Source organism: Argopecten irradians, unplaced genomic scaffold (genome assembly GCF_041381155.1).
Source record: "Argopecten irradians isolate NY unplaced genomic scaffold, Ai_NY scaffold_0116, whole genome shotgun sequence".
Taxonomy (NCBI): Eukaryota; Metazoa; Mollusca; class Bivalvia; order Pectinida; family Pectinidae; genus Argopecten; species Argopecten irradians.
Genome location: NW_027187583.1, coordinates 100 through 14,176, shown reverse-complemented (window position 1 = coordinate 14,176; position 14,077 = coordinate 100). Strand labels below are relative to the sequence as shown.

The following is a 14,077-nucleotide window of genomic DNA, read 5'->3' as shown; positions in this document are numbered from 1 at the left end:
CATAATAATCAACGCATAATATATATAGCTATCTGACCGCCATATGACGTCATATTCACAATCTAGAATTGCTGTACAATTTTCCCTTTGAATTGAAGCTATAAAGATTGCACCATTATTTGTATAGAAGACATTTGATATGCAGTATGGAGCTAATGTAATAGGTATCGATTTGTATGCATGATGATACCCGCGGTCTCTCCAGATTTGAATTCCATAGAATAAATCTTGAATGTTCTTCTGAGACAGATTCAGAAGCGGGACGTCAACCGTCGTCAATTCCTAAACTGAAGCCGCCCTGTTAGAGTGATTGCGTAACCATGCACAAATTGGCCTCAGACCACACTTGTAGACGAGTGGTGTAGAGTATTATGAATATCTATGGAGCTATTACCTATTGCAGCTATGTGTATACATTTTGCATATATATTCCGTACTACAAGAATTCTTCAGTACCGTACGTGCTTTCATATCGAAAATTATAGCATTGCCTGCACGCCTGTATGTCGCATAACTGGTCAGAAATCATTTTAAATCAATAAATGTAATGCTGTTGATAACAAATTATTATTAAATTTATTTTAAATTGTTTGGTTGAAAATGTTCAAAATTTGTGACCCTTAACTTAATTCGTTGAGTAATGGATGCAAAATATTATGATTTACTTATTTTACGTGGTGATTCTTGTTTTGTTGTGTTTTTGTTTGTTTATTTCAAAAACATTTTATACGCGTTAGTTATTTCTGAAAACAAGAGTAAATTTTGATATAATTAAAATCAAGTACTGTTAAATGAAAATACCTTCTTAGTTTTAGACTTCAGGTACCATTTTAAAGGTACACATTTTAACCGAAATGGCTTTTAATTCAGATGTATCTGTAAAAAGAGTTCATAGTCTCAAAATTATTAGTTTCAGAATCTGTTAATACCGCATTTGGCATTCCGTTTTAGAAATGCTTAATAGAAAAATTAATTCACATAGTTTTGGGTGGGTCATTCTGTGTTTCCCGAATACCTAAATAACCGCACAGCAATTGACTATTACACCGCCACTTGGTAAATCACCAAAATGGACTTTAATAGATTTACATTATTTCATTTAAAACACGCACTACCCTTAGGTGTGTGTGTTAACTTCATCTGTAGAGTCAAACGATAGATGTTCAGACTTCATTAGTGTTGTTAACAGACTTTAAAGTTTTTGTTTTGAAATATTGTAGGTCTTTTACCATCAGTGTGTGAACAAACGTATATGGAGCATTACTAAAAATAATTTTCATAATATCAGCATGTGATGCCGGTAAACGTTTGGAATTTACTGTGCCCAGACCTGTCCCCACTGTGCCAAGTCTGACTGTAACAAAACAACGGGTATGTGTATATCTACGGGATGTTCCGCTGGCTGGAAGGGCACATCATGTGACCAAGGTAACATTTTTTACCATATTTTAGTAACCGTTATCCACTAACATTTGGAAAAAAAATATGTTAACAAATCATTTCGTACAGACCATTAAATTACATGTTCTGCTGATTTTAAAGCCGTATATCGTTGATATTTTACAATTTCAATTCCATTGATTTGAAATATTAATGAGTGAGCACGAAATAATGTAAGCAGATTTTGTGTAAAATTCAAATGACTGGTTATCTGTTACAAAATATGCCACCAATATATACCACGTCTTCAGACAAGCATACAGTATTTCCTGACTGGTTAATAATAATCTTGGTGTGCATTGTTTGTCTTGTCTTGAAATGATTATAACATTGTTTTTAAGTCGTCTGTGATGTAATTCACACTTTTGAAAATCCCCCAACAAGGTATACTTATAGAAGTGTTAAAGATCTGAGCCAGCGTATTTGCGCTCAGTATATACTCCCCACGAGCATTTTTATTTGTCTATTTGCATTGTTGTGCGCGTTTTTGTTTTGTTTGTGTGTGTATGTGTATGTGTGTGTGTATATCTTATTTTTTTCAGTGCTACTTATTGTTACAGAGTAACATGTTGTTACATGTTAAGAGTGAACAGCTGACCCTTATAGTTTAGCAGTAAATCCGTTAGCAGTATGTAGTTATCTTTCAATAAGAGACTGATGGCTATCCAGTGCAGCCAGTTTGACATGCATTGTATAGATGTCCGGACACTGAACTTTGCGACTGGCAATTTTTGTCAGATAAGGTTAAATAATGAACTTCAAGTTAAGAAATGCGCTCATATTATAATTACTTAAGGAATGTTTTGTACTTTCCTTGTATTGTAAATTTGTAGTTGTTAACTTTGATTATAATTCAGGTTGAATGTTAGCCTCCAAACTAGGCACACGTTTATTAGATTTAATACAGAATAGAACAAGTATACTAGAGTTTGTCATTTTGTGTTTGTATCCGGAATTTAGAGTGTCACAATTAATGTATGTGCGGAAGTATGGATGTCTAATGGTGCTCTTTTCCAAGGGCTATGTGATTATTAAATTGTTTTTCAGTGGGTATTAATAGTAGAGCGACATACGGAAAACATCATGCATTTTTTGATACAAGCATGAAACTTCATGAAATTTGGCATGCGAGTAGCCTAGACTACCAAAACAATATTAAAACTGGGAGCTGTTGCAAAATGTACCTGCTTCCGGTTTTTTTTTCAAGATGGCCGCCATTTACGTGGACAAAACTTGACAAAATGAAATAGCATGCTGCACATCTCAATAAAAACATGAAACTTAGCAGGTTGGTAGACAAGACTACCAATAAAATATTAAAAGCGGGAGCCATTGAAAAATGTACCAACTTCCGGTAATTCAAAAATGGCCGTCTATGGACATGCAGAACTATGAGAAGTAATGGAAAATACGCTGAACGTTTCAATAAACGCATGAAACATGGCATGTTTATTGCCAAGACTTCCAAAATAAAACTAAAGTCAAGAGCCATTTCAAAATATGCCTACTTCCGATTATTAAGGTGGCTGCCAATGTTGTAAGCTAAACTTAATAACGAAATAACAGACTGCACATTTTGATAAAAAAAAACCCATAAACATTGGCACGTGAGTAGGCAAGACATTCAAAATAAGATTTAAACCGAAATTACTGAAAAACTACCTACTTCCGGTAATTTCAAGATGGTCGCCTTATTAACAGTTGAACAGCACAGAAGTCATTACAAAAACGAATATGACATGTATAACACGGTATCTTCATAAAAATCATATGTATAGTTTTATTTTATATATATATTTCATTTCCGGTATCAAAAATAATCGTTATTTTGAATAATACCAGAAATAGGTATTTTTTCACTTGTTTCAGCATGTAACAACTACACATTCGGACGAGACTGTAACCAGACCTGTCATTGTGCTAACTCTGACTGTGACAGGCGGACTGGGGTATGTAATATGACCGGATGTACGGAAGGATGGAGGGGACAGACATGTAGCCAAGGTACAGATAGATAAATGAGTTACATTTATTTAAAGTATTAATAGCAGTCCATTACAATCCGTTTATGTGTGTTTAAAGTGCTGAAAAGCATTATTGAGCTAAGAGTTCATATCCTTTCGACGGCCGGTCAGGATTCGAACTTGACTCATTTTTGATAGTAGGTTATTACAAATGCCATCTATGAAAGCAGTTTGCATCTAAATTTCGGTTTGATGCCATTTTCACGATGATAACAAACAGTACACACAACAAACAAGCAAAAACAGTCACCGGAAGTCCCCTAAAGGTCACCACGCACGGGTCATGGGAGGCAGAAACCTGCGCGTGGGACTTTTTTTTTTTTTTTTTTTTGGAAAACGGTGCTATTTTCCCCTTCCTTTTCCCTTTCTCTCTATTTTCTATTACTTTGATATCTCTTCTATTGTTTAAGATAATCTGCCTGTCTGTATTTTGATAATTAAGCTCACAACGACAGGTTTCCGGGCACACACTAAAATCCGCATTTCAGACCTCAATTTTTGACTTATTTGGGCATGTTCAAAGGTGATTTGTGACGTCACTAATGCAATGACCGCATCAATATTGTCATGCTATATAGGGATGAACATCTCCTTTTCAAAAAACTAGTATTTAGTTTTCAACGGTCTCAGTGGGGCTCCTGAAGGGTGCATGAAATGGGGCAAATGAATAATTACGCATAAATACATTACGGCCGTCCAAAGGATATAAGCTGAAGATTTTATGTAAAACGTTATCACATTTATTTGTATCCCAACAATACTATTACGATACCTACGCTATATATGCTATTGTGTCATGATACAGCATGTACCAACCACACATTCGGACGAGACTGTAACCAGACCTGTCATTGTGCTAACTCTGACTGTGACGGAAGAACTGGGGTATGTAATATGGCCGGATGTACGGAAGGATGGAAGGGACAGACATGTAGCCAAGGTACAGATAGATGAATGAGTTACATTTATTTAAAGTATTAATAGCAGTCCATTACAATCCGTTTATGTGTGTTTAAAGTGCTGAAAAGCATTATTGAGCTAAGAGTTCATATAAGCTGAAGATTTTACATGAGTAATACACTTTTCATATAGTATGCTTGTCTTGAAATACAATTTTAAATGTCATTTTGTCAGCCTGTATTAACCAAACATACGGACGAGACTGTACCCAGATCTGTCATTGTGCTAACTCTGACTGTGACGGGAGTACTGGGGAATGTAATAAGGCCGGATGTACGGAAGGATGGAGGGGACAGTCATGTAGTCAAGGTAACAATGCATTTATTTTTATATGATTATTCTATATTCATAATGAATTTCTTATTTCATTCAAGTACACTAATAGGAAAAATAATATTAACTAATTATGTTGTTTTATATAAGTTGATTTGATTTACAATATTTTCATCAATAGGGGCAGTATCTGATTCCAAAGTTTATCATATCTCAATGTTGACGTCTTGTGTTATAATTTTTGATATGACATTGAGACTAAACGTTAGGATCTTACATTTAAAATTCGAACATCCAGTCATTTTTTCTGATTTCTTCCAACACATACAAAATGTATCGCTGAATATAAAAGCTCAAATATATTTTTTTTTAATCTGACGAAAAACTATTTGTTCCTCTTTATCGTATGTAAAACGTTATCACATTTATTTGTATCCCAACATTACTATTACGATACCTACGCTATATATGCTATTGTGTCATGATATACAGCATGTACCAACCAGACATTCGGACGAGACAACGAGACCTGTCATTGTGCTAACTCTGACTGTGACAGGAGGACTGGGGTGTAAACCGGCTGTACGGAAGGATGGAAGGGACAAACATGTAGCCAAGGTACAGATAGGAATGAGTTACATTTATTTAAAGCATAAATAGCAGTCCATTATAATCCATTTATGGTGTTTAAAATACTGAAAAACATTATTGAGCTAAGAGTTCATATAAGCTGAAGATTTTACATGAGTAATACACTTTTCATATAGTATGCTTGTCTTGAAGTCATTTTGTCAGCTTGTATTAACCAAACATACGACAGACTGTAACGAGACCTGTCATTGTGCTAACTTACTGTGACGGAAGAACTGGGGTATGTAATATGACCGGATGTACGGAAGGATGGAAGGGACAGACATGTAGCCAAGGTACAGATAGATAAATGAGTCATATTTCAAACTACTATTAACAGTGCATTACAATCCGTTCACGTGTATTGAAATGGAACTGAAAGTGATGATTAAGCCAAGAACATGTTTATGTTAGCTTAAGGTTTTACATGAAGAACACACTTTTCATATAGTATCCTTGTCTTGAAATACAGTTTTAAATGTCATTTTGTCTTATAATGATTTTTATATTTTTTCTCCTGTTTGGGAGAAGACGTAGCCAATATAAAAGTTCCTATAACTAAATAAAATATCAAATAACCACTTATCCGGATATCATGATGGACTACTTTACAAGTGTTAGCAATACCGATTTCATCAATGATTGATAAAACTGTCATGTGTTTTAAAACATAGTCTGTACCAACCACACATTTGGACCAGACTGTACCCAGACCTGTCATTGTGCTAACTCTGACTGTGACAGGAGGACTGGGGTATGTTATGTAACCGGATGTACGGAAGGATGGAAGGGAAAAGCATGCAGTCAAGGTAACAATGCATTAATATTTATCTGATTATTCGAGTATTGATAAGGAATTACTTAATTCATTCCAGTATACTAGTAGGAATGATAATATATACTAATTATGACATTTTATATTTGTTGAGTTTAATTACAATATTTTTGTATATAGGGACATTATATCTGATTTAAAAGTAAATGGATGTCCCAATGTTGACGTCCTGTGTTGCAATATTTGATATGACATTGAGATAGAAAGTTAAGATCTTATACTTAAATGTACACGCCCAGTCATCTTTTTCTGAATATATTCCAACACATACATAATGTATCGCATAATTCAATAGCTCAAATAATTACAGATTCTTCACCGCCGACAGAGCATAAATGGTATCTATCATTTAAGCAATAGTTGGTGTTTAAATCGTGTATTATATGTCTAGAACGAATATACGTAACCGGCCTACTATGCCTTTCTGCCTGGCACGAAATGGTCCCTATATGTCGTAGCGGAGCACTGCCTCAGAAAATCAAATTATTTCAAGCGTATATATGCATTTATATATTATTTTTGTCCAAAAGAAACATATCGATCATTCTTAGTATCTACTTTACCACTCATAAGACGTCAAATTCATAATTTGTAAATTGCCGTATAATTTTCCTTCTGAAAGACCAACATATTTATATGTGAAAAAAATGTGTCTCGCTGTGATATTTTATACGGTTCAGCTGTATTGCCTAGTAGGTAAGTGATATCAAACAAGTAAGATGAAATGTATACAGACGTTTCTTTGCTCGATTAGCAGTAATATGCACCAAATGTAGGTCTAAAGACGACACTATCATTTGTCTGAAAGTCTTTTGAGCTACTATATTGCAGCTAATAGATGTCTAATTAATAACACAAAATTATTTGGTGGGATGCAATTAATTATTTTTAGAATTTTAACTTGAAGTGAAATTAGAAGCTGAACGTTTTTAAAGGTGGTAATGGTGTAAAGTAAGTAACTTTTGTAACTGAAGAAAAATACTAAATCGTCTGCTCCTGTTTTGATAGTGAAACAATACTATTTTTATGAGTGGTGGAGCATCTTTGAAAAAATCTGACAATGACAATCCGTTTCTTATTATCGCATGTAAAAGGTTATCGCATTTATTTGTATACCAAAATTACAACTCGATGCTTACACTACATAATATTATCTCTGTTGTTTCCTGATACAGCCTGTACCAACCACACATATGGACGAGACTGTACCCAGATCTGTCATTGTGCTAACTCTGACTGTGACGGGAGGACTGGGGTATGTAAAGTACCCGGATGTACGGAAGGATGGAGGGGACAGACATGTAGCCAAGGTAAGAATGCACACCTCTGACAATCTCATTTAATGCATTGTAATTAATTACAGTAATTGATTCCAGTGAAAAGTTTGCCTTAAATAAAAGGACAGAAAGAGACAAATGTGCCGGAAAGGTCTTGTCAGAATAGATTGATTCCCAGCTTTACTTGAAAGCTCATCGAAAGCTACAAAATGATGTAATGGAAAAATGCTTTTGAGTAATATTTGAATGTTTCATAATATAGTGCAGGTTATGTGGGCAAACATTCATGTCGCAGGTGTTGCCTCATTGAACGTACATACATTTTCATTTCGTTGATAGCATGTACCAACCAAACATTCGGACGAGACTGTACGCAGACCTGTCATTGTTTTAACTCTGACTGTGACTGGATGACAGGGGTATGTGATGTACCAGGATGTATGGAAGGATGGAGGGGACAGACATGTAGTCAAGGTAACGCTACGTCTTTTCGAGTTATTTCAATATATATCAAAAGGAAGTTTTCTAAATGATACTGTATTAAACTCATTTTTTAAAAAAAAGGTTAAGGAGAGGGGTGTGTGGTATACGGGAATTAGCTGATCTGCCTGTAGTTTCAGTGCAGCAATATTGTGACTATGTGTAGATATATATGTAAGTTTTTATCCAGGTAAAATTGCATAGGCTTTGTGAAGCATCCCATAAATTATTCGTATCGATTTTGTTCACTGTAGCTGTGACAAATGGCGGTCTATAATTTGATACATCACATCAGTCAATAATTGTTACCATTGAAATATAATGAATGAGCAATCGGTTGTCATGACCTGACAAAAATAACAGAGTATTAGTTAGCCATTTGCTGACACTTTCAATCATTTCTACTGTTTGTTTTGTTTTGAATTTTAAATGAAAAATGAAAGAAAAAAAAATCAAGAACAACCCTTATTATTATCATGTTACTGCTATAATCATAATGGTGTGTTTACAGAATGCCAAACAGGATATGTTGGACCTAACTGTACAGATGAGTGTCATTGTCAGAGTCCTGGCTGTAACCATATAAATGGAACATGTCACAACATGGGATGTAAAGCGGGCTGGTCAGGCCAAGCTTGTGACCAACGTAAGTTTGGTATTGTTCTGTTTAATTACAGGAATAATATAATATTACTAACTATTTGTGGAAATTATTAGTACCCTGCCGATGAAACTGGATGGGACTATAGAGTTTGTCCCCATCTGTGTGTCTGTCCGTGTGGCCGGATTTTATTTTGATATGATAACTTTGGAACGAATCGAAGAATTTTGATCACTACAAATGTCACTTGTACAAAAAATGAATTATTTAACAAATTATAGTTTCCAGACAATAACTTCAGGTCACATCATAGACTTTGTTCAAAATTCATGCTAGAATATCATAACCAAGCAATTATAATAACTTGAAGGCACATGACGTATGTTGCTTGCAACACGTACCGTGACCTTGTTTAATTATATAACTTGACTATAGGTATGTACATGTATTGTGGTACGATGTCATGGTATGATATATAGTACATGTTATATTAATTTAATTTCTTAGTTTTTATAGCATATTATTTATGAGAACTGGGATTGCAATGTAATTGTATTAAATTAAATTTAAATTAGTACTTATTAAATTTGTGTAGAAAATTTGCAACGTAGTGTGAAATCTGACCGTTTGATGGGATATAAGTACCCAGCCAATTATTTTCAAAATTATTATTTCTGTAATTACGATATATAGACGGTATACTCTGTTTATGAAACAGCTTGTACCAAATATGAACATAAATATTTAGGTATGTTTTACATCATTTGATGCAATTTCCAAGCTATACAATTGTAATTATATTATATACAATTGGACTCTTCGACACTAGTAACTACTAAGGAAACTTATCTCATATGCTACATCAAAAACTGCAGTCATTAAATGACATCATTTAGAATATATTGAATTATGTACTGTTTGGCTGCGTTTGTCAATACGCAATCGACTTAAACGTGATGCAATGTTGAGCAGTTATCCTTTCAATAAAAGTTTGCAGTGACGCTGTTAACCTATAAAATTCAAATCAAGAACATTTGTTATCAGGTCATGAGACGCAGACATCTGATGAATCCTCCAATGGAAATAGTGCCCAGATTGGAGGTATCGTGGGAGCAGTTGTTGCTGTTTTGTTGGTTATAGTGATATCGTTCATCGTGGTACGGTTAGTGAATATTTTAAATACATGTTTTAAATCCACCTGTGCTGAGCTCGTTCATCGTGATGCGATTAGTGATTATCACTTCTACTGCATCAAACTGTGATAAAATATAATAAAGAAAAGGTACATTAAAATATATCCTTACATATAAATCATATCCCCATCAAACTGTGATAAAATATAATACAGAAAAGGTAGATTAAAATATATCCTTACATATAAATCAGATCCCCGTTTTTGTATACTTTATAAAATCACGTAACTTTTTTGTTTAAAAACAAAAATGTTTTACATTTAGTAAGCGTAGAGCAAGAGGATCAGCAAGTAGTAAATATGCGGCACCAAATAAAAGTAAAGGTAAGATGTAATAACTTTTATGGATACTAATAGTAAGCTTAAACTCTCTTGTGGAAGCAAAGTGCATAACGAAGTAAATATTATTCATTTAGATAGAACAGGTTGATTAGGTCAAATTGTGGGGTTTCCTCTTTCGCTATTGTATAATATATACCCATTAAAAACTTTTAATTAATTTAGGGATAACGACTTTTTAATATTAAAATAGTTCTTTGTGAAAATTTTGTTTCCGGATGAATTATATATTAGAGGGTTTCGATAATTATATGTACAGACAGTAATAAGCCACTTTTTCACAATATTGGAATCAAGAATTATTTCTGTTGTTGATATGTCCGATAGAATGTATCATTATATTTTGAAAACTGTTTATTTTAAACATTACCATACACCGAAATTATTTATAAACAGCAACTGAGAATGTCTACATAAACGTCGGTAACGTGGAATCCACGAAAGACGAGATATCGCCGGAAGTGAAGATTACGGAAACGGATGTAGATGAGGACGAGGTTATTTATGTCAATGGTCCAAACGATACGGACGTAAGGGGGGAGACAAAACTCCTGATGTCTGAGCTTAAGGAAATCGTAACGGCGAAAAAAGAAAATGAGATGTACGAAGTGGAGTTTAAGGTAAGATTAGCTCCTATTCAATGGATATATTGGTCTATCGTGCGATGTTTTCGCTGTGTACTGATTATTGTTTAACATGCGTTACAAAATATATGATTTTTTCAGAGTCTTCCACACGGCTTGAAGTATCCATATAAAGCCTCAAATTTACCAAAAAACATTCCGCTGAACAGATTCAAAACTACATTTCCCTGTGAGTACACGTGTCTTAGATCTCCGTTTTTTGCCATCAATTATTTGCTTTAATTTGAAGAGAGATATATAGCGTTGTCAATGAAGGACGTCTTAATTCTTTTTATATGATTCATCAAATTTTTGAATTCCAATTTTAACAGAATATTAAAACTATTTAAGCCAATGAAAACTCATAATTAATCCATTTCCTTTTGATACCTTTGCATGTTATTAAAACATTTTGACCTCCAGATGACCATTCGAGAGTTGTCCTGAAGAAAGAGAAAGCGGGCAGTACTGACTACATCAATGCGAATTTTATAGATGTATGTATAAGTACATTTGTAATGAAATTAAAATATACAGACACACGTATTGAACCAAAACCAATTAAGAGTTTTCAAATCTACAAAATAAAAACAGTTCCAAAGAAATCCAAATAAAAACAAAACAAACACAGACTAGTATGCAATTAAATGTGAAAAATGGTGGCAGGACCAGGTGCTCCAGAAGAAGGCGGTATATTAAACTATATCAGATCCTGCTTAAGCTATATTTGTAAATGTATATCGACCCAAAACGTTGTTAAGAGAAATGAAAAATGAAAAAAAACGGAATTACCAGACTCATAATACTAAGACCATAATGCCAACTTCTAAGTATGTCTTCAATTTTTTTTTTTCAATTCGCGTGGATTTACTGCATTTGACAAATTAGCACAATCTGTTACAATCAGCAGTACAATGGAAAAGAGAATACATGAATATCTTATAGTGGACACTTAATAGCATATCACAATAACTGTGCATTATAAAAATATATATACTTTACATTTGATTTTTACTTCAACGATTAATGTAAATAAAGTGAACTTAAAGATGCATGTTAAATGTCTGTTTTAGGGTGTTCGAAACGAAAAGGCATACATTGCTACACAAGGTTAGTAAATTTAATATTTTCCTGCATTTTGTTTTAAGTATTTTTTGTATTTGCAATACCTGATCTCAAGATACTGTATGTAATTAATGCAAAATATATAATTGTCGGGGAATATGCATTCTTTTACTTTGTTTTGTATCATAATTTCTATCTTGATGACGTATCGAAAATTGTAATACACATATTTCTTATTCTATATTGGTATTTATTAGTTAAGATATCAAACTTTTGAATCAATTTTGTTCATATTTTAATATTAGGCCCAAAAACAAACACACTTGAAGATTTCTGGAGAATGATCTGGCAAAACAAGTGTGGGAAAATTGTCATGTTAGCCAACTTGATGGAACTTGGGAAGGTAATCAACAGACATATCAGATTCACTAGCACAACAATATGCTTTATATGAATTAATTGAATTATTTTGATATAATATGATCTATACACTATATGTGAGTGATTTTTTGTAATGATACTTTTACACAACCAATGGACATTTTATGTGTGACATATCCATGACTAGAAACAATTTCGGCATGTAACCTGTCATTTTCATTAGACAATGTCTGAATCTGTTTATGTAACAATATAAATACATTAACCACAATTTCCAAGCTGAAGAAAATGTTTAATAATGTTAATAGTTTAAGTGATGATGCTTAATTGCTAACAGAACGTAGAATGTCCGCAATAAAGCAATTTTATTTTTAGTTACAAAATCCAAAGTCAAAGTATAATTAGATGAAATAACCCGACTACGTTGATATTCACATTTTGGACCCTAAACAGTTGTCGTCATGGTAATGAGCAGATGACATTAATACAGAGACATAAATGATCTTCATGCAGAGATGATCATAGTACGAAATGGTCATTAAAGAAAGTTTTATTTTATATATTTATGTTTTTGTTATAGTAATGTAATTATTGTAAACATCCATTGAATCTCTCCTTAGATAAAGTGCATAACTTACTGGGCAGCGAAGGAAAGTGACGAGGAACCGTTAGAACTTAATCTGTTTCAAGTCAAACTACAGGAGGAGACGGCATACGCGTTTTACACTATAAGGACAATTACAGTGAAGAACAAACAGGTATTTGCATTTCAAAATATTTATAAAAAATCAAAAAATTTAATTCGGATCGGGCAGCAGGAAAAGCCTATACATGCTTTCTCCACATGATTACATATATGCATATAGAAACATTTTTTAAAATCATATTTTTGAAATACATTTGCACTGGAATGGATCTATGAAATAGCATATAATCATTTTTGAATTGACACAAATCATGCATGTTACTGAAAAAAACACTTGAACATAACCATTTACATAATAATGCTATAGAGTATATTTCCTATAGCGATGCATAACATGTATTAAACACTAAATAAAAACAGGTATGCCACATATGTAGACATATGACATATCTAACATGTCTACAAGTATATACAATACATTCAGTCCTTATATAGCATAGACGTGCCCTGTGCTTACTGTTTATTTTAACGTGAGATAAAGACTATTTCTAATTAACATACGATATGCTATACGGTTACAGACTAACACTACAAGACGGATAACACAGTACCACTTCACAAAGTGGCCGGATCATGGAGTTCCGGAACCTTTCGAGCTCCTCCAGTTTTACAAACGGATAAAGAATGGGCGTACAGAACACAGGGGCCCATTGGTTGTACATTGCAGGTACTTGTGTAATTATCCATATTAAATTCATAGCACTCCAGTGGTGCAATTTCATGAGTGCTTTTGTGTTTAACCTGCAATAATGATGAACATTTTCGTATATCTTTATATTGATATCAACCTCCGGTTTTAATTACTTGTAACAAAATCCAGATTCCTGTTTGTTCCGGTTAAATGGTATGGAATGTTCCTATTTATGTATAGGAGAAACACCTCAATCTGTGGAATAGTCAAGATAATGAATTGTGATCGAGGCCCGTAAGGGCCGAGAAACTATTCATTATCTTGACAATTCCACAGTTTTAGGTGTTTCTCATACTGAAAACATGGCATCGAAGGTCATTGGTACTCTCCACTATTACATTGGTATTGTTTAACTATTCTACAGTTCCAGGTAAACCCATATAAGACCTTTAGATCTATTTATGATGCATTCTATTGCCTCACTAAGAGAGCATGCATCATGATTTGCATGAACTTCTTGAAAGATCCATGCGTAGGTACTATATGGTACTCACACTGAAACATTTGCTCAGTTTAGTTTTCACAGTTCAACAAAGAGGACCATACATATGTAGCTCTGC

General features: G+C 33.6%; 1 protein-coding gene across 1 annotated transcript in view; it reads left to right on the top strand.

Moving 5' to 3' along the window:
- LOC138311794 (uncharacterized) overlaps positions 1-13,493 on the top strand; it is a gene marked incomplete at its 3' end in the record, with an annotated part of 70,650 nt that extends 57,157 nt beyond the window's left edge. Inside the window, exons 7-21 of the mRNA XM_069252989.1 lie at positions 4,270-4,404; positions 4,599-4,733; positions 5,190-5,249; positions 7,338-7,472; positions 7,779-7,913; positions 8,431-8,565; positions 9,565-9,682; positions 9,978-10,036; positions 10,448-10,671; positions 10,777-10,864; positions 11,098-11,171; positions 11,748-11,784; positions 12,045-12,142; positions 12,741-12,878; positions 13,348-13,493. Coding sequence (XP_069109090.1) covers positions 4,270-4,404; positions 4,599-4,733; positions 5,190-5,249; positions 7,338-7,472; positions 7,779-7,913; positions 8,431-8,565; positions 9,565-9,682; positions 9,978-10,036; positions 10,448-10,671; positions 10,777-10,864; positions 11,098-11,171; positions 11,748-11,784; positions 12,045-12,142; positions 12,741-12,878; positions 13,348-13,493 — 1,717 coding nt within the window. The remainder of the gene's footprint in view (positions 1-4,269; positions 4,405-4,598; positions 4,734-5,189; positions 5,250-7,337; positions 7,473-7,778; positions 7,914-8,430; positions 8,566-9,564; positions 9,683-9,977; positions 10,037-10,447; positions 10,672-10,776; positions 10,865-11,097; positions 11,172-11,747; positions 11,785-12,044; positions 12,143-12,740; positions 12,879-13,347) is intronic.
- Between the last annotated feature and the right edge of the window lie 584 nt (positions 13,494-14,077).